The 24,991-nt window shown below is 42.1% G+C and overlaps 3 protein-coding genes across 12 annotated transcripts in view; 2 read left to right on the forward strand and 1 right to left on the reverse strand.

Moving 5' to 3' along the window:
- The window catches only part of TSC1 (TSC complex subunit 1), a 28,718-nt gene extending 25,545 nt beyond the window's left edge, over positions 1-3,173 (forward strand). For all 3 annotated transcript variants that reach the window (XM_042786661.1, XM_042786660.1, XM_042786662.1), the window contains one exon: positions 59-3,173. In XM_042786661.1, the coding sequence (XP_042642595.1) occupies positions 59-548 (490 nt within the window). In that variant the 3' untranslated portion in view covers positions 549-3,173. The remainder of the gene's footprint in view (positions 1-58) is intronic.
- A 2,051-nt stretch (positions 3,174-5,224) lies between these two features.
- On the reverse strand, positions 5,225-12,709 carry SPACA9 (sperm acrosome associated 9). Of its 3 annotated transcripts, XM_042787025.1 has the most exons (5): positions 12,363-12,478; positions 11,861-12,016; positions 8,823-9,025; positions 8,102-8,249; positions 5,225-6,730 (listed from the first exon to the last, which is right to left on the reverse strand). In XM_042787025.1, the coding sequence occupies exons 2-5, from the start codon at positions 12,002-12,004 to the stop codon at positions 6,722-6,724; spliced, it is 504 nt and encodes a 167-aa protein (XP_042642959.1). In that variant the 5' UTR covers positions 12,005-12,016; positions 12,363-12,478; the 3' UTR covers positions 5,225-6,721. The 3 variants fall into 3 exon arrangements, with proteins under 3 accessions (XP_042642959.1, XP_042642958.1, XP_042642957.1); XM_042787024.1 differs by lacking the exons at positions 5,225-6,730; positions 12,363-12,478 and adding an exon at positions 12,600-12,709 and having other exon boundaries at positions 7,174-8,249; XM_042787023.1 differs by lacking the exon at positions 5,225-6,730 and having other exon boundaries at positions 7,174-8,249.
- Positions 12,710-12,840: 131 nt separating this feature from the next.
- Positions 12,841-24,991, forward strand: part of AK8 (adenylate kinase 8) — a 71,344-nt gene continuing 59,193 nt past the window's right edge. Inside the window, exons 1-5 of one of the 6 annotated variants that reach the window (XM_042787015.1) lie at positions 12,865-12,962; positions 13,612-13,702; positions 15,601-15,685; positions 19,713-19,762; positions 20,412-20,525. In XM_042787015.1, the coding sequence (XP_042642949.1) occupies positions 15,604-15,685; positions 19,713-19,762; positions 20,412-20,525 (246 nt within the window). In that variant the 5' untranslated portion in view covers positions 12,865-12,962; positions 13,612-13,702; positions 15,601-15,603. Of the gene's footprint in view, positions 13,060-13,226; positions 13,703-15,600; positions 15,686-19,712; positions 19,763-20,411; positions 20,526-24,991 lie in introns of those variants that run through there. The other 5 variants (XM_042787016.1, XM_042787014.1, XM_042787013.1 and 2 more) reach the window with 5 other exon arrangements.

The following is a 24,991-nucleotide window of genomic DNA, read 5'->3' on the forward strand; positions in this document are numbered from 1 at the left end:
CACTGTAAACATACACTACCATTTCCTTACCACTGTATCCCCTCTCTTTCCCAAACAGGCTGGATTGTGGCAATGAAGATACTGTGGCAGGATACAGTGAAGAAACAATCGGTAGAAATGGAGAGACCAAACCTCCCAGCACTCGAGGTGGTAGTAGTAGCAGTAAGGGGGGCAGCAGCAGTGAGCTCTCCACCCCAGAAAAACCCCAAAACCAGAGATTCAGCAGTCGCTGGGAGACATCCCTGTTGCTGGAGCCCTCGACTACTGTCCCACTGACTGTAGGTTCACTCCCCAGCTCCAAGAGCTTCCTTGGAATGAAGGCACGAGAATTATTTCGCAACAAGAGCGAGAGCCAGTGTGATGAGGAAGGTGTAACCATCAACAGGCTTTCTGATGCTCTAAAGACTGAACTATGTAAAGATCCAAGCATGGAGACAAAGGTTCCTCCAAGCCCAGATAACCTTAGCCTCTCGCCGAAGATCCAGGAAAGCAGTGTTGGACAGCTTCATATCATGGACTACAATGAAACTCATCATGACCACAGTTAAAAAGGAAGATAGTCAATCAGTGTTATTTTCATATTCTTGGCATAGAACAGGAGGCGTGAATGCAAGTTTAACTAAAAGCTTTTATGTTTTTTTGGTCTGAGCAGCTAGCTCATGCAGCGGAATAGGATTGATGTCCAGAAATGGAAGAAGGCTGATGAACGAATGCAAAGTGGATTTTTGGGTCTGGAATTTAAATGCCCAGCCTAACTCTTGCTTCTTTCTCAAATTCAGTCCTTAGCAGCGTGTACTAATTTGAAGGGAGAACTGTTAGCATTTGCAAGTATTTTTTCCCTTTCTCCCTGTCCCCAGATGAGTGGCTGCGTTTATGAACTTGAGTGCAATATGAGGCCAAATTAACATTTGTGAGTCTACTATGAATGCTTTGTATTATTTCCTTGCAAGCTTCCAATTTAGAGCAGTTAATTGTGCTGCCTGTCCGGGTGACTTTGGTTTCTTTCATCCTGGAAAGAAGCAGCACTAGAATTTCTAGTGCATTCATCTAAAGGTCTCTATTTTGCCTGTCCACTGTCCCACATCCCTCAGAGCCCAGTCTTCATTAAGTTGGACTCTGATTGAATACCTAATTGTTTAAAGAACAGTGTACCTCTACAAAACGATTCATTCACCCTAATTCATGATCATTGTTTATATTGTCCTTAACATTTCCTGGAAAGTTACATTTGAACAGACACTTAATAAGGAACTGGAGCTTGTAATGCAGAAGAGACCGTATATGCTGAAGACTTGTTAAAACACTAGCTTCTGATCTTTTTGATATTTTAAGTGTTTGCCTGACAGACTGGTACTGACCTCAGACTGGTTCATATGGGAAATCATTGGGGTGGAAGAAGAGGGAAAGGAAGCTTTACTCTCAAGTGGGGAGAGCATGCAGAACCTGTATGTAGAATTGCAAGCTTATGAAAATCTGCAGAAGAACATTTATTTCTCTAATCGGGGAAATATTTGTGCTGCCTGACCCTCCTTCATAGTTCTGGTCTTTGTTCCTGGTCTGAGCAAGACCACTGTGTTTTGAGTCCAAGAAATTGTCTTCATTCTCCCTGGGAATATGATTTCAGGCTTGACTTACAGAATACGGTTTCCTTTGAGTGCTGTTCTGCTCAGACAGCAGCACGCTTTTCAGCTCAGCAATGTCAATTTGGCTCTAGGTATCTCCCCTTTGCCTTCATCCCATTTCCTTAGAAGACAAGGCTGAGGAGGAAGCTGCTCAAACTGAGAATCAGAATTCTGTCATGAAGCCTTTCTGCATTAATCATGTTTTAAGTCAATGATGAGCCTTCTGTGAAGGAGGATTGTGGGATCAGGGCTTGTCAGTGGTCAGACTCAATCTCCTTTGTGACAGAACGGAGCCTGCTGTTAGGAAGGCAGAGTGCTTGTTTTAATGTTGGCTATGTCTGGGTCCAGGCATACTTGGGCATATCAGGCTTCACAGTTAGCCTGCATCACACGTGGCCTCTTTCCTTAAACATTCGGGGGGGGGATGGGGTGCGTGCAGCTGCTGTTTAAGAACCCTCTCAAATATAAATCAAGTCCAAGTACACTTGCACTTGTAGTTCAAATATCTTCTTAACCTAAATAGGAACAGGACTCTGTCAAAGCAGCTGGCAATATGCTAACTTGTGCCTGACAGTATTTTTCCTCCCATTTCCACTTCTTCCATAACACCTAGGGTCTAAATACATTTCTGCCTGTCTAAATTATCCTCAGTGTCCTTTCGGTTGGTCAGTCCTAACTCTGAAAGTAAAGGTGAACTTCAGTGGTTTTGTCAAAGCTTGAATCTGCATGGAATAGAAAATAGAGAGTTGGTTGTAAGTGACAGACTGGTTTTGTCGACATGTCTATAGGCTTTCTAAGACTTAGCAGTAGCAAACGTGGTAGCGTATGTTTTGGTAAGATTTGGAGGTTTCCTGCCCCTTGCCCCCCCGGGTCCCAGCCCCAGGAGTGAACGGTTTGCACATTGCCCTTGAAGGGTTGGCTCAGCCGTTGGATGCTCTTGTGTTGGAGGAGTTCCTTCACCCATCCTTCTGCTTTGCCAAGCCCAGAAGAGTATCTTGCTTAGATGATGACTTCACTTGTTCTGAGGAGAGGCGTTTTTCGTTGTCGGTTACAGAAATGCCCTGGCGGTAACTCAAGCTCATTGATAAGTGGCGCTTTTTCTTCTTTTAAAAAGGATTTTAGCACCGGGATAGTAATGGAAACCACTTTAGGTTTGTTTATGGACCACAAAGATTATGGAGGAACAAATTTTGCAATTTTTTTTTTATAAGTCTAAAAATCATGGATCTGCTGTATGTAGTTAACTTGCAGTTTGTTTGAAGGGGTCCCATCAGTGAAGTGGAAACAGATTTTTTTAACTGACTGCTTTTAGTTAAATCTGAAATTGCTGTCTTTGTCAAGTTAATCTGTTCCCTGCCTCGCTCTTTGTAAGCATGTTAAACAATCCACATTAAATGCCATAAATATGAAATATGAGGAAATGGTACAATCGTAAGCTAAAGAGAACTTAAACCAAAAGGAGGTTTTGCTGTCCTTATTAGAATGTTCTAAAATGTCAAGGCAGTTGCTTGTGTTTAACTGTGAACAAATAAAATGTATTGTTTTGCACTACTCTGTGTTAAATTCCCTGCAAGCTGACCCCTTTGGGACCGAGCTGTGCTGAGACAAAACATGCAGAAACAAGTTCAATATTGAAATGTCTTCCAAGATCGACATCGTACAGAGCAGATAAGTGGTTCTGCCCCTTTTTGCATGGGGTTTGTCAGCAGCTCATTTTTCTGCGTGAAGCCAAAGCCTTTTTTCTTCTGTGAAAAAACACACTCGACAACTACAAGCTGGTATACTCTATAAATTAACTGCACGCAATTCAGTACTGCAGATCTGCATATTAGCTTTTTCTATGTGGCATTGTTCATGTAGTCTAAAGACTACACAGTGATTAGACAACTTAATAGCTGAAAATGTCAGATACTGTTGTTTTGCAAAGCTGGGGACGCTGTCAGAAGCTGGCTGGCTCGCTCTGTCCCTCTCTACGTGCTTTTCTCTTCCGTACCCTGCTCAAGAGTCGCTCTGCACGCAGGAGGACAGTTTCTCAAACCAAGGGCAGCTTTGGGGCCATCATACTGTAAACTTAACCTAATGGGTTAAGGTTGTTCTCTTGTTTTGTTTTTTTCTTTTTTTTTTCCAGACTGGCACTTTCTTACTTGGTGGTTTTGGGTGTTTGTTTTTTTTTTTTTCCAGAAATAAAGGAGTATTTGAAAGGTTGCTCAAAGCAATTTCGAAATTCATACAGGAACCTCAGCAATCCGGTTAAGGACTGAGTATAATTCTTAAATTTGAACAACATGTGCAAAGGAGATGGCGTGAGTGACATACAGTCTATATGTGAACATGCTTTGGCCGAGTAACAGTGTTTATGGAGAATTTTATATAAAAGTTACCGTAAACATTATCTTGGGGTTAGGGGATATAGAAAGTTGTTTTGTGGCCTTCTACGCTGGGATGAGTTCTACAGCATGGTGTAAGTGAAATGAAAACAAAGCAGAAAGTGAATTTGACTTGCACTTGCCTTATTTTAAATCCATTTTGCATATCCCTTAAGCTTAGCATTGAAAAGCAGCACTTGGTAGTGTAAAAAATAATTAGATATATATTACCCACAGAAGTACATCCACTAGGGTGCAAAAAGAGAATAATAAAGTACCTTCCTTACTAATGCTAAGTAGTATGTTTAGTGGTTTATAACCCAGCTAATAAACATGCAGTAGACATTAGGGAAGGAAATAACTTCATTTCCTGAATTTGAAGTATCTTTGCTGATTGATCTTGATTTATTGGAACTACTTGGTGGATTTTAAAAGTGGTTTCAAAATAGTTTAGAGAACGGGCAGGAGTTGAGTTACTTTCTTCACACATGTAGGAGCTTTGCCACTGAAGCTGCGTGTTAAGACTTTACTTTCCAGCCAAAACTTTATTCCAAACACTTTTGACAGATGGCCTTCGTGATTTCGGTGTGTGTGAGCTTTACTTGGCTAAACCTTTTTTTCTTGCAGCCCTCCTCGGGTTCCCCCGCCGCGGGCTGGGCTCCTGGCCCGGCGGGGCTTCTCGGTGGACCGAAAGCTCAGTTCGCAGCGGTGCTGCCCCCCGGGGCATGGGGGACTCGGGGAAAGGTGTGAGCACCCAGCACCCAGCTGAGCGGCGGGGCCGGGACCAGCCCTCCCGCCTCTCCCCTCCGTGTCCTGGGGCCACGCGTGGCTGCTGCCGTGCTGCAGCCCGTGGGCTTGCTTAGATGGTAACAAGCGTTAAAAAGCCGCTTGCGATTTGGGATTGGGGGGGGGGGGGGGACGACACACTCTAAAAATTGCTTTTCAGAGCCTGTGCCAGCTGGGCTCTGGTGTGGGGGGCCGGGCGGGCGCCCCCGGCCCGGGCCTTTCCCGGCCGTGGCCACTAGAGGCCCCGCGAAGCTCGCCACTCCGCTCCCACCGGCCTTAACCGCATCTTCGGGACGCCGAGGTTCCCTTCTCCCTTGAATCACCCCCCTCTCCTTCCCTGAAAAGCCCACCGCCACCCCCGACCCTTGATCCTCACCCCTTGGGGTCTCAGCTCTGCCCCAGCCCCTCGGCGTGTCAGATGCTGGAACCTGATGTTTAACGTACAGAAATATTTTGACCTGATTACAGGTTGACAAAAGCCTGGTTTGACCCTCAGCTGAATCAAGGGCAGCACAGAAGTCATTTATAGCCTACAGATGCCAGGATTCTCTTGAGATCATCTACTACTACCAGCCCATATCTCTATTTCAGTCTTTGAACAAAAAACCAGCATTTATTTCCTCAACTAACTGACAGATCTCTAGGTAAGTCAGTTTGGTGCCCTGCCTGGTTTCTCAGTGCGTATCTTGAAATTTTATGCTCACAGAGGCTAAAGTAAAACTTTATTGCACTTCTGTGCTTGGCATTTACATCCTGTTTATGTAAATTCTTCAAACAGCTTGATTTGTAGTAGAGAAAAACAATTCTTGCTGTACCTTTTTGTCTTTTGAAGTGTCCATCCACTCTGGAAGAGGAGAACTTGTATGGAAATTAAGTAATTTGTCTAGATGTTTTTGTGAGAGTTAACTTTGCAGTCTTCCAACAGATTCTGATTACCAAACCTCAGACTCCAAGTTTTATGCACTTATTTTTCTGCTTGTGTCTTCAAAGTTTGGCTGCCTAAGACTGATTGAAAGGATAGGGCTAGGCTAGAAAGAATATATTAAGGTTTGGAACTGTGTTTCTTGCGTGTATCACAACCTTTGTCAAACAGGAATGGACAACTACATTGGCATTTTGAAGAGCAGGGTTGGGGAGGTGGTAGACTAGGTTTGATGGGACTGTTCTGACAAGCAATTTGTGCTGTACTGTGAAAGCTGACAATGAATTACTAACTGGAGGAAAATTTTGGTCTCATCAGAGCCTGTGTGTTCAAATTTAAATTATACAATGGAATGAGAAATGTTGGAAACAAGATCTGGGAATAACATCCTTTGTGTCCCCAACATTTGTCATCTTTTACTCCACCTAGCATGTGCATGTTTTGAAAAACTTTCCGAGACAGCAACTGTCATCAGACACTTGTCTTTACAACATGAAACACAATAGGGCAGCTGCCAGTAACTTTGGGTTTTCTGCCTGAAGCTGCCTCTACAACAGGGCTCTCAAGTAAAGCCTGAAGGGGTGACGGTCCCATTTAGCTGGCTGTGGCCCCAGTAGTGCCTCAGAGCCTCTGTGTGGACCTGACAAGCTTCGTTACCTTTTGGAGTTCACCAAGGTTCAATTCAGTGGGATCATGATGTCTCCTAAAAACAGGCTTCTACTCCAGCATGGATAGATGTATTGCATTGCAGTACAAGTGGATAGGGGAAAGGAAAAATTGCAAAAGAAGGGGTGTTATGTGAGGAATACAACTGCTCCTGAAAATATTTCCCATTTCATTTGAGCTACCGTTCCTTCCTATGCTGCTTCTTCTGTATTCATTCTCCTTTCTTTTTTGGCTGCTTGTTGCTAAAATCTGGTCATTTTAAGGCAAAAACTTTTTCACAATTTTAGCAAACTGAGCCAGGTTTGCAAGGGGAAATTGTTTATTCAGGAGTGTCTTCCAGCAGGAAGCAAAAACAGGAGCTAAGTTGCCTGCAGAAGGGGAAAAGAGCAGTCAGATACAGGGAAGACACAGTGTTGCTGAGATCTTAAGTTTGTAGTTAACAGTGCTTGAATAAAAGCACCACCAAAAATGCCTATCAGCTCCAGAGAATGGGGAAAGCCTGGAGCTCTGCTGACCCTCCCGAAGCAGGCTGGAAAGCAAGCTGTTTTCAGCACTGGTATAGTCACTGCGCTGGAATTGGGAAGTGCTGTTATAAAAGCAGCATGAGACTCAAATGCCTTGCAGTTTTAATGAACTAAGCCTCATAACACCCTTAAAAGCTAGGCAAGCTGCATTCTCATCTTGAAAAAGGGAAAGCACAGACATTCTAACTTACGGTTTGAAAAAGAATCATCCAAACACGGCCAGAGCTTTCTCAGTCTCTCTGCTCCCACCACATTCCCATGAATCGTATTGACTGGAAATGACTTTGTTAGCTTTGCAGAGCTCTGGGGAGGACAGGGCTGCTTTATTCAAATTTGGATATTGTCAATACACCAAATTAAGTGCAAAATGAAGCTTGTTCTCCTTCGTGTCTCTAGTTCTGACAGCAAAGGAGTCAAATGGGTATAAAGGAAGATGTTCCAAGTGGTGTGTACTGGCACCGGTGTGAGAATCTGCCAGAAGGATGCAGCAGAGCACAGCTGGTGCAGCTAAAGCACGCTGACCTTTTTTGTAGCCAGTGGCATGTAAGGGAGACATTAGTGTCCTGTAGACTTTGCTGCTCTGCATCGTGCCCTTCAGACACGCAGGCTTTTTACACCTCCGGCTTTGGCAAGTGAGTGGGTGTTCCTCATAAAGGAGTCTGAGAAAGTGTAGAATCCCATTTCAAGTAGATTGCCCAAGATTAGAACCTGATTGCTCCCGACTGTTCTGGGCTCTTCCCACAGTGCTGGTCAAAGGGACCAGCTGTAGTGCTACAGCAACTTCTGTTGGGATAGGATTTTAAGGAGGAGACTGAAAACATTAGCAAGGGAAAGAGTATGTATCTGTCCAAGGCTGGCTTACAGGGCTGACTTCAGAAAGTACACTCAGATAGGAGGGATCTCTAGTATTCATTTCACTGTCTTTAATCAGCCACCTGATTAAAGGTGGTAAGCAGAAGATGCATGAACTTTGATCCTTTAAAAGGCATGTCTACCTGGTGGTTTCCAAGGACGTTTAAGTTTCCCACTGTGGTTTCCTGTGTCATTCAGGTGCTTCTTCTGGACATGCTTAATCCCCTGCACTTGTGCATTATCTTTGTTACTAGATGAGGTCTGAGCTTTGAGGTGCACATAAGGGGGGTTTTGGGAAATCCCTGCCCTAGCTGGTGCATCCTGTGGTGCCCTCTTCTCAGAGATAGCAGTTCCACCACTCACGTTATACAGCACGTGTCGTGGCAGCTTCTCAGTGTGGGTTACCCACTCCTTCATGCAGTCTAGGACGATGGGGATGAGGCTCACCACGCCTCCATAATGATTCTTTGCTTCATCACAGCTCAGGTGATTCACAACATCATGGGGGTATCTGTGGGGCAGAAGGAAACAACTGGCAGAGTAGTCCCAGCAATGCAGCGCTGGTGAGCCCACAGTGCCACCCTGAGACCCCTTGGGAAGAGCAGAAATGTACAGATACCCATTTCCCCAAAAGAAAAAGGCATGGATAGGAGTTTATCTTGAGAAATTAATCCTGCCAAACATACCATCCTGGCTGTTGGGCCAGATCTGGAAGAGTTCAAGAGCACATACAGACACTTGCCCCACAGAAATTAGGCACGTGCAGATCAGGAGCAGGAGGAAGGAGGAGGTAAACTGCCTGAGCATTGCATGGGACTTCAGGGTACCCACCTGCCTGTATGTGCCTTTCTATGTACCAATAAAAAATTAATAAACAAACCAACCCCCCTTTTTGTGAATGGAGGCTGGCAATATTTTCCCAACAGCTGGAAGAGTAAACAGGGTGGCACCTTGTACCCTCACTAAAGCTAGAAAGGTGTTGTAACAGAACTGACGGAGAAGTCAAGTGGGAATATGCATTCCTGTGACAGTCCCCCAGCATTGAGAGTCGCCTCAAAGAAACTCAGCAGATGGAGGGACCTACTTAGCCCGGATGGTGCTCAGATCGTTGCTGTGGCTAAGAAGCAGCTTGCATCTCTCCAAAATGCCATTGGTTATGTTGTTACCAGAATGCACAGCTTCCAGCTTGTGGCAGAGCTTGCTTAGATCATTGCAGATATTTAGGAACATGTTGAGGATACGCCTGTGCGTGGAGTTGTGACAGTGATGATCCATGTAGGACTGTACCTGTACATGGGGAAAACCAGCGTCAGGCATATTAAATTACATTTAACATATGCTGCAAAGTTGCTTAGGTTAGTGATGAGAAACTTTCTCTTGTGACTCTGCAGGCATGAGCCACTATGGAAACTGCAATACAGTGTCAGGCAGTAAGATTTCTAGAGCATTCCTGAGATGTTTGCTTGTCATTCATCATGACTGAAGAAAGCTGGGGTGATGGATCTGCTCATCAGCACACCTCTGAGCCTTCCTCCTTCTTCAAAGTAAGTGTAGGAGTACTGCAGCCAAAACCACAGCTCTGCTGCAAGCACTGCAGAAACAGGTTGATTGTGAGAGGAGTTTTCTGTCTGCTCTGAGCGGGGCATCCCCTGCCACTGCCACAGCTGCCTCAGCAGAGCGGGGTGGGAGGAAAGGGCAGCGACCAAACTGGGGCTGCTTTGGAGTAACAGCATGGATGTGTTTGCATATATGTGCAATCTTCACAGTTCTTTATTTCGTGCCACTAAACGTGACTGCAAACTAAACCCATTTAACCTAAATTGTCCTTACTAACCTGTTATAGCAATGATATTCCCTATTTGCCTTGAACATTTTTATTACTCAGAGTAAATGGCATTGCACGATGAAACATTATGCCAAGAGATTATCTTCTCCAAAGAAATTATAGGCACTTCAGTCATGAGTGGTCAGAATATAAAATACTGCACGGCTGGTTGGCAGTCATAGCTGGACTCTAACATCTTCAGTGCTTTCTGTAAGATTTCAAGACAAGAACGAGTAGCTGTTCCAACGTCGGTACAGTTTCTGCATACAGAAAAGCTGTGCTATGTGCTTGGGCAAATTCTCAGCAGATTTGTAAGAAAAATAAAAAATGGCCCCTAAGAGTCCATTTCCACTACAGATTCCTCCTTCCACACTGTTTGCTGAGCGTTGTGTCCTTGTGAGTGGCAGGATTTTTTATTGCTGCTGTGAGCAGAAATAGTCCTAAGGAGAATAGCATTTTAGCCTGGATGTTCACCAGTGGGATAACAGGACTTCTTTTTGTCCAGATCAAGAACAGAGTTAATGCACCTGCGTAACCAGGATGGGGACCAGGTCTACAGGGACAAGGGCTTGGAAGGGCTGCCCCGCTCTGCATTAGCCAACTGCTGCTGAGCACTTGAGCTGCAGCCAGGGGGATTCACAGAGAGCCCCTGCGCTGGGCCAAGGGCGTGACTGCAGCCAGGGACTCCCTGGCTGATATGAACCTCAGGCTGAAGCAGTGACTGAGGAGCTGGTCTCGCAAAACCGCTCGGGATTTGGCTTTATACACTACTCCATGTAGTGTTCTTTAAGAAGCTGTTGCCATTCCCTGACTGTGGTGTGCTCTTCAACCTTCCACCCTACTATGCTCTCCTCTTTTCTATGAGAAATGTCATCACTCAACACTAAAAATGCTACCTCAGATAGCTTTTAGGGGTTAGAAATGCAGCCATGTTCAAGTGCAATATAATTTTTTACTGTTTGTCTATATTTACATGCAAAGCAAGCTGGCAGTTGAGTCAGCTGTAGGCCAAGACCACACATATTTCTGTACTTGTTGCTTTTATTCTTGTGCCCTCCCGTGCAAAATTAAAGCCGGGGTTGGACTGATTCAGGAGAATGGTAGTGAAATACAGTGATGTCTGGTTTTGTCCCCGGTGAACCTTCTTTGGTGGTGGTTCAGTTCCTGTACACCAGTACATGCTGCACCAATTGCTCCTTGTCCAGTAACTTGCTCGTTTGCCCGTCCCATCCTCCCCCTGGGTAACATTCTACCCTCAGGGCTATCCCTGCAGTCGGGTTTGCCACCACTATGTTCACATGTTACTGTATCACAAACAATGCCGGGGGCAATGTAATTTCTGAAGTCATTATCTACGTTTCACCCCCACAACAAGCAGGCCTTCCACCTCTGCCAAGAATCGGAGCCCAAGCTTGCTCAGTACTGCTGAAACATTGGCACTTTTATAAACAACATAATATTATACAAAATCTCATTGTCTATTTTTGGAAAAAATGGTTTAGTGTCATGTCTGGTGTAATCCTCTCCAATGTTACAAGCAAAACTTTTATATTAGAGAGAGTCAGCACTTAAAAAAGACAACCAGATTCTGTGTCCTCACCCTAATAACAGCTTGGCTTTCACTTTGGCTTTGGCATCCATCTGGGTTTTGTGCTTGAGTTCTACTGTCTCAAATCCACGATTCCAATTTTATTTAGATTTTTCTTTCCCCTCTGTCTGCAGGTGGTCTAAGTTCTTTGCACTACTTAAAACATCCCATGTTATAAAAATTCCAAGACAATTCACTTACCAGCCCAGAAAACCCCTAACTGACTTGGGACTTTCAGCCCTCAATCCATCATCCTACCTCTGTAACACAGCCATTATTTTTAATAAGCACTATAGAAAGATACAGCAGCACCAATACCAGGGGGAAGAGCCAAGCATGCTGGTTACTACAAGTTAAGGATTACAGATTCCATGTGCTGGAGAAGGAGGGTTGGTTTGGTTTTCTTGTACCCTGTATTTCTGGATATGCCTCATCAGTGAAATGACGGTGTTAAACTAAATTATAAAGTGATGCTCAGCAGTCAAATTCCTTCTCTGTAATTGGGAAGACCTAACATAGGTATTTCTCTCCCCTGCTTAATCTTTTACCATTGATTTGCAGAGTTATACACAAATGTTACTACAGAGTTTTTGTGCATCCTCCCATAGTAAAACCATATATTATTCCCTGAACTAGACCTAAGTGTGCCACAGCACTGTGCTGGTCCCTGTTCTCATCGGCAGAGAACTTTGTGCTGAATGCTTTGTACCTGGCTGATGCTTGCCACAGGTCTGATCATGTCATGTGCATTCTCTCGGGTGTGTTGCAGTGCTCCGATAAACGTAAACTGCTGCTGCAGGAAGAGCTTGTAGTTCTGCTCTATGTTTCTTAGAGCCTCCTTTACCTCATTCATGTTTTCCCTCTCCTGGATATTGGGAGAGAAGGAGAGAAAAGAAGCTATTTTTTACAAATTATGCAATTCTACATATATAAGTCCATCTTTTGCTTGAGTTGGAATTGTGTAGGTTAGTGACAAACATAAAAAAAAAAAATGAAAAAGAAGATATATCATGTCCAGGCTCTGCAGTCCCAGAGCCCCAAACAGTAAGTCAATGAGGTAGTAATGATGCTGCAAAAAGAGGCAGAGAACCCAGAGGGGACCACTGACAATCAGCCGCCATAAACCCTAGCGGGTCTATTGTAACCATAATGTGGCAATGCATCAAACGCGCCGCTGTGAAAGGCCCGAGGGGAGCCATGGCGCCTCTTACCCGGTGCAAAGCTATGGCCCAAGCGGCTTCAGAACCCGGCCATTAAAGCGGCCAGCTCGGTCCCGGACCGCGGTTACCCCCGGCGGGGCCCTGCCCAGGGGGCTGGTTCTTCCCCGCGTTGGCCTTACGGTCCGGGCCCAGCCCTGCCTGCCCCCCGCCGCCCCCCCCCCCTCGCCGCCGGAGCGCCGCCGGCCCCCTCCTCCCGGCAGCTCCCCGAGCCCTGCGGCTCCCTCGTACCGGCGGGCGGTGCCGGTGCTGGTGCCGGTAGAGCCTGACTGGGCCGCCCCAGCATCTCCCGCCCCGGCAACCGCGCCGCCGTCTCCCTGGCAACCGCGCAGCGGGGCGCGTCGCCGTTCAGATGACGTCACACCCCCCCCTCTCTCTCCCGTTGCATGGAGCGAGGCGGTGGCCACCCCGCTCCCCCCCCCCCTTCCACCGCCGGGCGGGGCCTTTTGTCGCGTCGCGGGGTGATGGCGCGCTCCCTTAGCAACGCGGCGGCGCGGCTGGTTGTTAGGGGCGGTGATGGCCGCCCCCGCCCGGCCGTGGCCGCCGCCGCTGGGCGCCTACGCGGAGGAGCGGGAGCTCTTCCGGCTCCTGCAGGTGAAGGGGCCGCGCCCGGCCCGGGGGCACCGCGGGGGGACTCTCCCCACAGCCTCCTCCGGAGCGCGGGGGCGGCCTGGCGGGCCCGGGGGCAGCGGTGAGGGGACCGGCGGGCTCCGACCTGGCCCCTGGAGGGGAGGGGAGGGGAGGAGAGGGGGGGGCCCGCGCCCCGCGCCCCGCGCCCCACGCCCCGCGCCCCGCGCCCCACGCCCCGCTTGGGGTGGCCCCGGGAAGGCTCCCGGGGGTGGGGGGGCAGTGCCGCCACCGTTTCCCCACCGCGGCCGGTACGGGGCTCCGGTGGAAACGCGCGGGCGGGGCTCCCCGTGTGAGGGAAGGTGCACCGGCCGAGGGCTCTCTTAATTCACTTATTTTCATCATAGCCTGGCAATTGCTAGGGTCCAGACATGTACGGTTTTTTTGTGGAATAAAGCGGCAGCCTGTGCAAGAAAGGTGTTGAGTCCATGAAAGAAATGGCAGGACGGGGCGGGGAGGAGGCAGTAACAAATTCATCCCGGGAGAAACCGAGATGAAGGGGGTTTGCCCTTCCTGAGATCTGAGCTGGTGAGGTAACGGGTGCGTTGCTGCCCCTTTATCAGCATTATCCCTTTAAAATTGTTTCTCCCGCTGCTGTCGTCGCATTTCTGTGGAGATGTGTGTCAAAAATAAAGAAAAAAAGTACACTCCTAACATCGTTGTGATTTCAGTAAATAGCAAGATTGCCTTCCCTGCCTTAGAGAAAGGTATGTTTTGTTCTGTAAATTTGGAGAAAGCCCTTTTGACAAGCATGAGGAGGTTGGTTGCAAGAGACTAAATATTCTGGTGCCATTCTGATAGGAGGACTTGTGAGAGAGACCCCTGCTGTGTACCGCTGCTAACTTAACTCCAGCGATGTTATAAGGCCTTTTTCATTTTTTCCTATCTCACTGAAAAACACACAGATGCTTATTTTTATTTCCTATTCTTTTTTTTTTCTCTTTTTCATGTAACTCAAGGCCATTTGGTATAACCAGTGTGGCATAATATTTGGGGGGGGGTTATGGGAATACTGTGTTTTGCATGCCAGGAGGCATTGCATGCAGCTGCAAGACCTCACATTACATGAAATGCTTATGGGGTTTACTTAGAGTCTTGTTTTATTTTCGTGCTTCTGTTGTATTCTATCAACATAATGGTACAAACAAACACGGCTTGACATTATTGTCCTAAACTTACACATTTGCAAAACCCAAAATGTGAAACCTAAAACGTGAAACCCAAAACATGAACCTCTCCTAGAGATTAAGAGAACTGCTCGTGTAGAATTAAACTGAGATTAGCAGAACTGAATAAAAGGAAGCATGCATGTAAATGCTGGTAGGACTTGGGCAGAAAATAGGAAAAGTATCAATCACTGTCAGCCTGAATAATTCTGAATTGCAATAAAGCCAGATTTTCTTAGGTTTGTTATTTTTAAAGCTGCTGATAATTGTAGTACCAAATTCAGATTTCTTAGTTTAAATAAATGTTGCTGGAAAGTAATAATTTTTAAATGAACTTCCAGTAAAAATACAAATGTTATATTTTATGCTATGTTCTACCCAGACCTTGAAGCATCCGAACTTGCATGTGAAACAGTTTATAAATAAAATTGAGTGTTTTAATTATTCTAATGAAGTGGAATAAGTAGAAAATGAAAATAGGCCACTCCAATAAAAGACAATCAATTGGTTAGAATATAAAATTTTATGGAATATACAGACTTTATGGAATTTACTTGCATATATTAAAGTGTTATGACTGATTTTTAGAAAAAGATGTCCTATTCCAGTGCAAGCATTTCAGTAGATAATCTAAGTCAGAACATTAGTTGCTGTTTGATGTCTAGTTTTAATTACATCATTCTTGGCTGTGCTCAAATGTCTTGTAAGAAAATCTATGGAATTAGTGCTTCTCAGTGTTATTCCTTTATCTGCCTGTAAAGCTACAGTCCTCACTGAAATCAGTGTAAGATCCCCACTGCTATCGGTGGGAGCTGAAGCAAGGCCCTGTATAATCTCAAACATTGGAGAATGGCTTCCAAAATAGACATTAAAGGAAATGCATTAAGATTTCTCCCCCCGCCCCCCACCCTTGCTTTTCATGTAGGAGGAAGACTAGTACAGTTACAAAAGTGAGATATGCTGCTTTTGTGGCTTTGATGGTTGGTTTTGTGTTTTCTGCAGGTCTTGGCCGTTCTGCAGTCCTCTAGGCTAGTCAGAAACTTGCAGGAAGGTGCTTGAGAAGGAGGTTTAACTTGCCCTGCAGAGATACTAATTTAACTTTGGTTTTGAAACTCCTTTTATGTTTTTTGTGTCAATGCTGACTCAACTGTTATCAACCCCAGGCCAAACCTTTCTGGTGTCCGTATGTATCATAAATAAGCCAAAGCAAATAGATTATTTTTCATAGGCAATTTTCTGACCATGCTTTACTTCACTTTTTCAGCATCTAAAAGAGGTTTCATATTCTCAGTTTTGTCTGTGAAAGGGGCCTTAAGAAAATAAATAAGCATTTATAAACTCTTTAAAACCCTCATTGTAATAGTGCTGTAAAAAAAGCAATATATCATGACCGCATAGCTATGTTAATTTTCACTCTGACTTTGTCCTATTTATTTCAGAACATGCTTGAAGAACTATTAATTCATAAGCCAGATGATCCCATACAGTATATGATAGACCATTTAAAGCAAAACAACGATGATGGTAAGTGAAAGTTGATAAACCATAAATAGTTCAATTACTTATTTGTAAACAGCTGTTTGAAAGCTGCATTTCAGTTGGCAAATGATGTATAAAAGTTTTCAGACTATGTCTTGAGGGGAACAAAAAAAAAAAAGGTGAATGTTTTGGAATAGTTATAGGTAAGATGCTTTTAATTTATTTTTTTAGTGGGTAATCTAATAAAAAATGCACTTTAACAGTTATAACAATGAAACCCTCTAAGGGAATAACAAAGAGTTCTAGTGTATCAATTATTAATGTGTTCTGTGCCCCATCTGATATTTCCTGTTGTCTTTAAGCTCGCTAATTACTCCTTTTGTCAGGTGTAAATTTGGCTTCCTTATTCTACCTGGGCTGGCAGATTCTCTGGGTTTTGATTAGTTAGTTACTAGCTGCTGTTAATGAGTTCCACTGCTCAGTGGCACCTCAGATGAAGGAACAGTGAGCACGCCTACTTGTATGTATAACAAAACCTAGTAAATTGAATAGGAAGTCTGTATTCTGCACAATAAAAGCATGTACACTCAATCAAATTACTTGATTTACAAACTGTTCACCCTTAGGCAGATTATATTTGGATATGCACAACTGAACTATAATTTTTGTTCTGCATGAGCTGTCAGGGATAGCTGGTGTCATGTTGCTTTGATGATTCTTTAAAACCATAGTAAACCATTATAAAAGTTCTGCTGCAGCATCAATGAAATCATTATCACTAGAGGTGCTGTGAGCTTTTAGTGGTGGTGATCAGATGGGTGTTGACTGAAATGCTGCTAAATATGAAAAAAAAAAAAAAAATCCTGCAAATTGTGTCCAGCCTTTTATAATGCAGGCAGCATGAGTAATCAATCTCTTTTATAGACCCATGGAAAATATGTGGAAGAATTTCATGCGGTTTGATAGAATACTGATAAATTTTCTTCACATTGAGCTAACATTTGTCCTCAAGCTCCTCAGTATTATTTGAACAGAATTAGGCAGGTTTCCATTTCATTACTTCAGTACTCGGAGGCTAAAGATAGAACTACAGCAGTTGTTTGTCAAAGGAAAAATGCTGTCTGCTTTTGGTCTGGAAAAACGTATTAAGAAAGTAAAGGAGCTCCAATTAAAATTAAAGCCTAAATGTTGTTTTAAGAATAAATTATATGGAAAATAATATAACAGTAATCTGTAGCAGAGTTGATTTTACTTTTTGATCATGGTGGAAGGTGCTGACTATTTAGAAGAAAAAAAACCTTATTAGAGCCATCAGTAAAGTGATGAATTTTTATGATCTTGCCTTGCTAGACAGTTTTAGCCCTAGAGAAAATTTCAAACAGAAATGTGTGGAAAAGAAGCATTGCATCTATCCCAGGTGTGGAGTTAGAAAACCTTTTTAATTAATAATAGGATCTAAAGTATTCTTAAAAATATAAACAAGTCTAATTATGATTATAGCTTACAAATGTCTTTAAAATCTCGTAGGTCAAATGTGTGGCTAAGTGTTTGCTCTTAAGGCTCTGTGCTATTGTTCTTTCACGTGTTCCTTCTAAAAACCTTAAAGAACCATATGAAGACTGGTAATTCCTACATATACAAATATGCTAGTTTTTCACATTGTGTCTTGGTTTGTGCTAATGACAAAAGCTTTCAGGATCCAAGTGGAATTTCTGTGAGTTCTTCCTTTACCGTCAAACCTCTGAAGAAATGTAAATAAGTTCTACAAGAATGTTCATCATGTACTTTGTGTTTTTCCTGTTTGACAAAGGATTTCTCTTACAAGTTAAGCAAATTTTGTCACATTAATATTAATCATAGAATCTTTTGGACTTAAATGGAACTCAGTGAGTCCAGCCATTCTTTTGTGTTATTCCAGGATTCATTTTGTTATTCCTAAAATTATTGTTGAATGTTAAAACTTACTTGGAAAAGTAAATCCTATAACATCTCATCAAGACTAGACATGGAATGAAATATGATCTGTTACTGAAGAAAAAGGCATTTTCTAGATTTTCCTGACTTCATTTAGCTGCTGTTTCAGATCTCCGGTATGAAGTACTGACTATTGGCTGATTGGAGGGGGTTAAACATTACATACAGTGGTGTCCTGGTTGTGCCCTTGTGTCATATGTTTAGGGAGAATGCTTTAGAGGAGTCTTACAAGTGTGCAAATGAGTAAATCAGTGAATTACACTGCCCCATCTGCTGCCAGCCACTAAGCAGAGAGAAAACCAGATTTAGTACAAAGTGAGCATTTACAGTAGCCCTGGGCAATATTAAAGCATGATATGGTGTATATAATGGTATGTTTCGTTTTTTATCAAACGTTTGTCCAAGAAAGCTGTGTATTAAAGCTTCAATACCTAAGGGTTTTCTTGTGAATTTTAAATCATGCTCCTAGTTAAACCTCAAAAGGATCTGTGGATGGAAAGGTTTTTTGATTTTCTTTGAAGTGGTTTGAAGAAGTTGATTAGTGTTGGCACCCAAGCACTCTTTTATGACGCTGTTTATAAATAATTCCTAAGTACCGGGCTGGAGTTTCAAGGTGTTAGATTAAAAAAAAAACCCTAGGATTTAATCACATTACATTTGAAAGAAATTAGGCGATAAAAACAGCTGATGTATCCTTTTAAAGTATTTTTCTACATTGTGTACTAGTTCTGTTGCACTTGCAAGAACCAATAAGGGGGGAGTTTTTCTTAAACCTTCCAAGTCAGATAACTTTGTAAAGATGAATCTGTAATTTGGGTTTCATGTATGTTTAAAAATTGCACCTGCCCAATAACTGTTAAGTGCATGGAAGGCCTCATAAAAATACATTTCACATCCTTCCCTGTCTGCTGCCATCAGACACTGTATCTCCCTTGGTTATCAAGAGCTGAAAAGGTTTTGGGGTGAGTAGATCCCTCATCTGTTTTGACCTATGTTACTCCCAGTAATACTCATCAGTCTCTTCTATATATAGTTTGTTTTGGTTTGTTTGTGTTTTTTTGTTTTGTTTTGTTTCTTTTTTTTTTTCCCAAGGTATAGGGGAATAAACATCAAAGATGTTAATGTAAAATGACAGCTCAAGGGATTGCAGCAAAAGGTGTGTTCATGGGAAAAGTCCCAAATACTTTCCTAAGAGTTACTCTATTTTCCCTTGTTTGTCTTGCTTCTAATTCGTTCCCAATGAAGCTTACAATGGTAATGCCTACTGTGTTGTCTGTATGCATTAGATTAAGATTTCCTCAGAACTGGAATGCATTTTTCGCAACTTGCCCCCTCAGGGAAAGGAGAGGGACGTGCAGTAGAGAAACATAAGATACAGAGATGAAGAAAATTACTTTTAATGATGACTAGAAAAATTGAAGGTAGCTGTCAAAAAGGGTAGAGTGCTTAATTTTGCAGTATCTAAATCTTCTCTAAACCCTGACACAACCTATTTAGATGAAACTAAAAAGTGAAATTGCATTTTTTTGTAATGAGAGCCAAGAGCTTTGCCAAAGAAAGAAGTATTTTTACTACCATACTGTGTAAGGGAAATGAGAGAAGAGACAATCTCAAGAAGCCCTGTCCAATCTTGTCCATTCTATGATTCTGGTAATAGTCACTTTCAAATAGTCTTGTCCTGCATGTACAAGCTAAAATATATTTTTATCACAAAATATGTTAGGTCTAAATCAATGTTTTGGGAATAAAAGTCAAACTCAGGTAAGGAAATGTTTGTATCTTATGCTCTGGTTCTTCCACTAAACTATCCATGTGCTTAAATTGATTGAGAGTCATATATCTCTTTAAGTGGCATTTTTAGTCAGAGTATTAATCTCATTGATCATGAAGATTAAAGAAATAACTAGCTGGCATTGGTTTAGTGTTCCCCCTTTTTTCCTCCAGTGGAGCCCAATCCTGAAGTCTCCGTTCAGGCAGATTTCCAGCTGAAATAATTGTTGTATCCTGATTGCACTTGTATTATGCAATGAAATAGTGGGAAACTGGCTGGGATTTTTGCTGTTCTGCATCTTGACATTCACATATTCTTGTTTCATAGCTCCACGAATTTGTGTACTTGGTCCACCTGCTTCTGGGAAAACTACAGTTGTAAGTATGCTACCTTCAATGTTGTAATACTGCCCACTTACCGTTTTACTTTCTATTGAGCTCAACATTTGTGAAAATTTTATTCTGAGAAAATAAATTTCAGAATTATCTAAGTGATAGAAGAGCACAAGACAAATTGAAGCGTGGTATTCCTAAGGGATATGCCTGTATATTGCACTCTAGGTTAAATGGAAATGTTCAAGCAAGGTCCTTGAGAACTCAATCAGGTAGTGGTAGTGATACTTCTGTAATGCAACAGAATTCTGCCTGCCTTGTTTTCCCAGCTTTTTAGCAGGACTAGTTAACCTGGGAGAAGTATCATAGTTACATGTTTGTGGTATTCCCATATTGTGGATTGCTCCATTTGCATTGCCAAACTGCAGATGGTGGTGTGTGCATGCTAGGAAGAATGCTTTCTTCTCTAAAATCTGTGTTATAGTAGATGAAAAAGACCTTATTCAAAGCTGTACACTCTTGAACATTTTTGTAAGAAACTGCTTAAAGTTACACATATAGGCTGTATACTTAAATGGAAAGCTAGGATAATGCTCTGTGTCTTTCTGCAGCCTTCTGAAAAAAATGCTTCATTTTCTTTCCAAATATTTTGACCTGTTTGTTTGTTTGTTTATTTTTCTTCTTCTTCCCTCAGGCAATGTGGCTTTGTAAACGTTTGGATGCCATACGTATCTCTCAGGAGACTTTGTTATTCAAGGAAATATTAGAGCTAACAAAGGAAGCAAAAGCATATAAAGAAAGAAAACAGGTGTGTAAGAGGATATAATAATAGTAGTTCCGATGTCACAGAAGAGGAATTATATGGCATTCCCATGATTTCCACCACTATGAGTTGAGCAGATCAGAGTAAATATTCTTATATCTATGGTGGTTTGTACATTGGTTTGTGTATATGTAGTTATCAGTTTCAAAGAAGAAGGGTAGCCTCTCCTACATAAGATATGAACAAAAATAAAAATGTGTCAGGGCACAGAATGGGGGTAGGCGAGGAAGACAATATAAAGTAATGGAAGTCTTGAAAACAGTAATCTTAGACATGAGCAATGTATTTGAGAGAAGTCCAGGTATGCACAATACAATTTAAAGAATGGCTCACTATATCATTAAACAAAACATATTCTATTTCAGCATGTTTGATAATCTCAATAAAATAAGCATGAATCTCTGAGGTCTCCTTCGGTACAAAACGTTCTGGAAAATATGTACACACAGAACTTTTTTTGATGTGACAGTGCTACTTAGTTGTGCATGCTTGATTTCTCTCTAGCATGACACAACTAACTTGGTGCATTAACTCAGGAGTATGACTATCCAGTCAGTTACTGAACACCCTAGAAGCGCTCAAGCTGAAGCAGTAGCAGCAGTCTGGAGATCAGTCAGTTCTTGGGCTGATGTGTTCTACCCAATTCTGAATACCTAGGTCGCTCCAGACAGGTTTTTAAATCTACTCATGCTTCATTGTGGGCCTCCCAATTAATGTTCAAAGGAGTTGGTCTGAAGAACATTTTTTCCAGATGTTATGTCTCACAGGATTAGTCAATCAGCAATGTAATTGTCTTGTTATTAAAGGCTAGTGACAAGTAGATTGGAAAAATATGTTGAAAGAATATCCTGAATACATGGAATCATCGCTGCTTCTGATTCCTGCCCTTTTAGTTGATTCCTTTCTCCAGATGTCAAGGTGTTTCATGAGTAATAGAGTAGAAGAAGTATGGTTTTCTGTGGCACTCTAGCTAGTCCACTAGTTTGAGTTTATCTCTTCTCCCTTGTCACCTGTTTTCATAAAAATTGAAGCAATTTCATATCTGTGACAATTCCACAGCCCTGCTAAATTTGTTTGGAATTGGCCAACAGATTCCTAATTTGCTGAGATGGTAGATGGTGTGATATACAGATTAATTTATTTTTCTGTAGAAAATTAGGGGGAAAATAGGGTAGTTTTTATTATACTGAATTGGTGAATGACTTTTGGAGATGCCTCAAGTAATATACTTAAAGATCTGAGAGGAAAGAGTTCATTGAACTCATTGAACCTACTGGCAAAAACGTTTGCTTTTGGCTGGAATGATATGAAATTATTCTTATTGAGAATATATACTTTGAAATATTCATTCTAATGATTAAAGATTGTTTTGCTAGGTTCATAATTTTCAACTTGGAGGGGGAGAATTTAAAACAAAAATTCCCTTTGGTTTAATTACTGTAATTATTAACATATTTCAGACTATACAGATGCACTTTCAAGGGTGTCCTTTTGGGCTTATTTGATTTAAAAAGATGGATGGTGTGAAAGATGAAAGTCAAAAATGTCAAGGCTAATCAGGTAGTAAGGAGTGCCCGAAGAGCAGAATCTGATGGTAGTTTAGTACTGTGCAGTTTGCCTTTGTTTTTGAGATGTTAGATCCTAGAAGAACGTTTTCACTGAATCATTTCTTTTGTTCTTTTATATGAGTTTGATTCTTCAAATGTAACTCCTAAAACTAGGAGGAAACTCCTTGCTTCCTCTCAATCAATGCACATTTTACAGTGACTTAAAATGTAGCAAATTTGTCATCTCAAGAGCTGTATTTTCCATTACTGATTCATGCCTGCTGGCTAAATCTACTATTGCCATAAGTGACTCCTGGTTCTGCTGAAGCAAGTGGTAAACTTGACTCCTCTAGCATACGTAACATCCATTAGCACCAACAGGGTTTGAATGTCTACTCAGGGACAGAACAATAGCTGTGTATGCTATCTTTGATATAACCAGGGCATTAAAAAGTTGTAGTCCTTGCCAAAGCCGTTTACTAAATGGGAAGAGGAAAAATGGGAACTAAGATGGTGTTTTTAAAAGTCTCATGTGAAGATCGTATCACGTAATTTAATGTCAGAAGAACGTTTCATGCATATAAGGTTACTGTGGCTAAATTAACCCAAGTGCCAAAGGTCATTCATTTTTAGGTCAGTAGGCCAGTGTTACTAGATCTGGGCAAATGCTGCAAAAAGGTCCACAAATGTTTGTTCACATATTTGACTTATCTTTAGCCAAGCTTTCAACTCTTTTGTGTTTGCTCCCAGGGAACATTAAAGCATTTGAGTTTTCCTGACACAAGAATTCATGGAAGGTATATTTAAAATACGTGATTATTCTCTGAAGCTCAATTTTTAAAGTTGGACATGCAATCATTCACTAACACACACCTGGCCACTTACTAATGAGCACAGTTCAGGTAGTGAATTTTAAATATTGACTGTTCAAAGCAAAATGCGATCATGCTGCAAGTAAAAATATTCCAAAAAGAAGTAAAATATTTTTGAATATTCAATACATTTGAAGAACCACGAGCTATCAATAAATATTCCATGAACAGAAAAAGAAGCTACATTTTTTGATAAATCATTGCAAATTATTCCCTCATCTCTAGTTATTATAATGTTAATAGAAAGCACCTTCAGGTTTTTCCTATAGTGAAGTCTAATGATGAGCTATTGCGTGTTTCACTTTTCCTGTTAACCGGATAAAATAAGAAGTTGAAACAACTGTGCTAATTGTGGGCTTGTGGGATGGGTGTGCTCTTAATGCTATGCTAAATTGCAGTTAAAGTGTTTGCATACTACTTAATGACTTAAGACTGGTGTAGAGTTGCATTATATCCCTGTGCTTTTTAAGAAGAAATATAATAAAAGAGAGGAAGACCCAAGGCATCCTTATCTATACATGTTCAGCATTCTAATCTATTCCAGGACAAGCCACTATGAAGGAACAAATAGGAACTGTTCCAGTCTTGTGTATACATAAAAAAGACCAGTCTTTCATGTGTATCTATCTGAACAAGCTACATCTAAACATTCATGATTCTCAGAATACTAATCCCAGTTTCTTCAAACTTGGCTGCTTTTACCTCCAGGGTGTGGACTTGGAGATGTCAGTTTTTAGCTGTAGATGTTTTTAGAATAAAAACATCCCAAACTTCCAATAAAAAGTCTAGTGAAAGTGCTCCCCCCCCCCCCCAAAAAAAAAAGTGTAGCAGTTTTATGAAAAGATCACTGAAATATAACTCTGAGTAGATCAAGCATGTATGTTGAAGTATGATGTCCCTGAAATAACATGGAATGTTTAAAATCAATCATGAATTAGTATAGTTTTTCAGCAGTATGGAAATAGTGATTAAACCTGTATGTATAGAAGAGTGGTCTAGAACATAAACAAAATACTATAGCAGCAAGTCTTTACATTATCTAAACTGAATGTTGGGACAGGCTCTGAGTGCCTTAGATAAGATATGGTTCTGCAGTTATCAAAAGTATGTGTGTCCTTGTCCATTATTGCAGATTTCTGGGAGGTGCAGTCGCATCTGCCAGGCTCATGACGTGTTTATGTGAGTGATTATGAGAGAGAAGTTGTAAACGTGCTATCTGATATGTATCAGATTTAATGATTTGTAGTTGAACAGTTCGGCATTCTGCAAACAGCCTATTGAAAATGATTTTGTAGGCCACTGCTCAGTAGGAGAACTGACCAGGAAATGAGTCTGGAATGGAGCCACAGGGAGCAGAAGGAACTAAAACACTGAAATACCCACATGTGTGTCCTTGATTGGTTTTGTGCAATAAACCCTGCTTGAAAGAGAGGACTAAGAATACTACCACACTGAAAGAAGTTAGTATAATTTTGGTTTAAATTGGTTTGGCAAGGCTTAGCAGAGTGGACCTCCGGCAGTTGCTAGCCTGTCTTGACATGACACATCAAAGAAGTAAGACAGACACTAGCTGTTTCTGATAGCAGCGTGATGTACCTTTGGAAGGTGACAGACTCAAAGCCACAGACCCAGGCTCCAGCAGAGAGAAGCTGCAGGAGGCTTTGACACACCACCCTGTGGGACCTGCTGACTCTCAAGAAACAGCAATTTCCTTCCCTTTTTCTCTTTTACCTGCCTGAACGTTGCCTTATGAATGGCTGATACTAGGAAAGGCACTGTGAACTGGGGACAGTAGAGATAAACAAAACATGAAAACCCACTACCCGACTGGGCCACCTTGTCTGTTCCACAGCCAGACGAGAACTGGTCTCTTTTGTGTATTCTGGATTGCTTTCTCCACTCCTCTACAGTAACTCGTGTGGTAGCATTTCCACCACTCCTGGTGAAATGGTTTCATGATCTAATGAAGAAGATTGCTATGAAGTCTTTTTGCATAATCGGCCACATTTTCATTATATCAAATGACATCCTT

This window comes from Tyto alba, unplaced genomic scaffold (genome assembly GCF_018691265.1).
Source record: "Tyto alba isolate M040663 unplaced genomic scaffold, T.alba_DEE_v4.0 Super-Scaffold_11, whole genome shotgun sequence".
Lineage (NCBI taxonomy): Eukaryota > Metazoa > Chordata > Aves > Strigiformes > Tytonidae > Tyto > Tyto alba.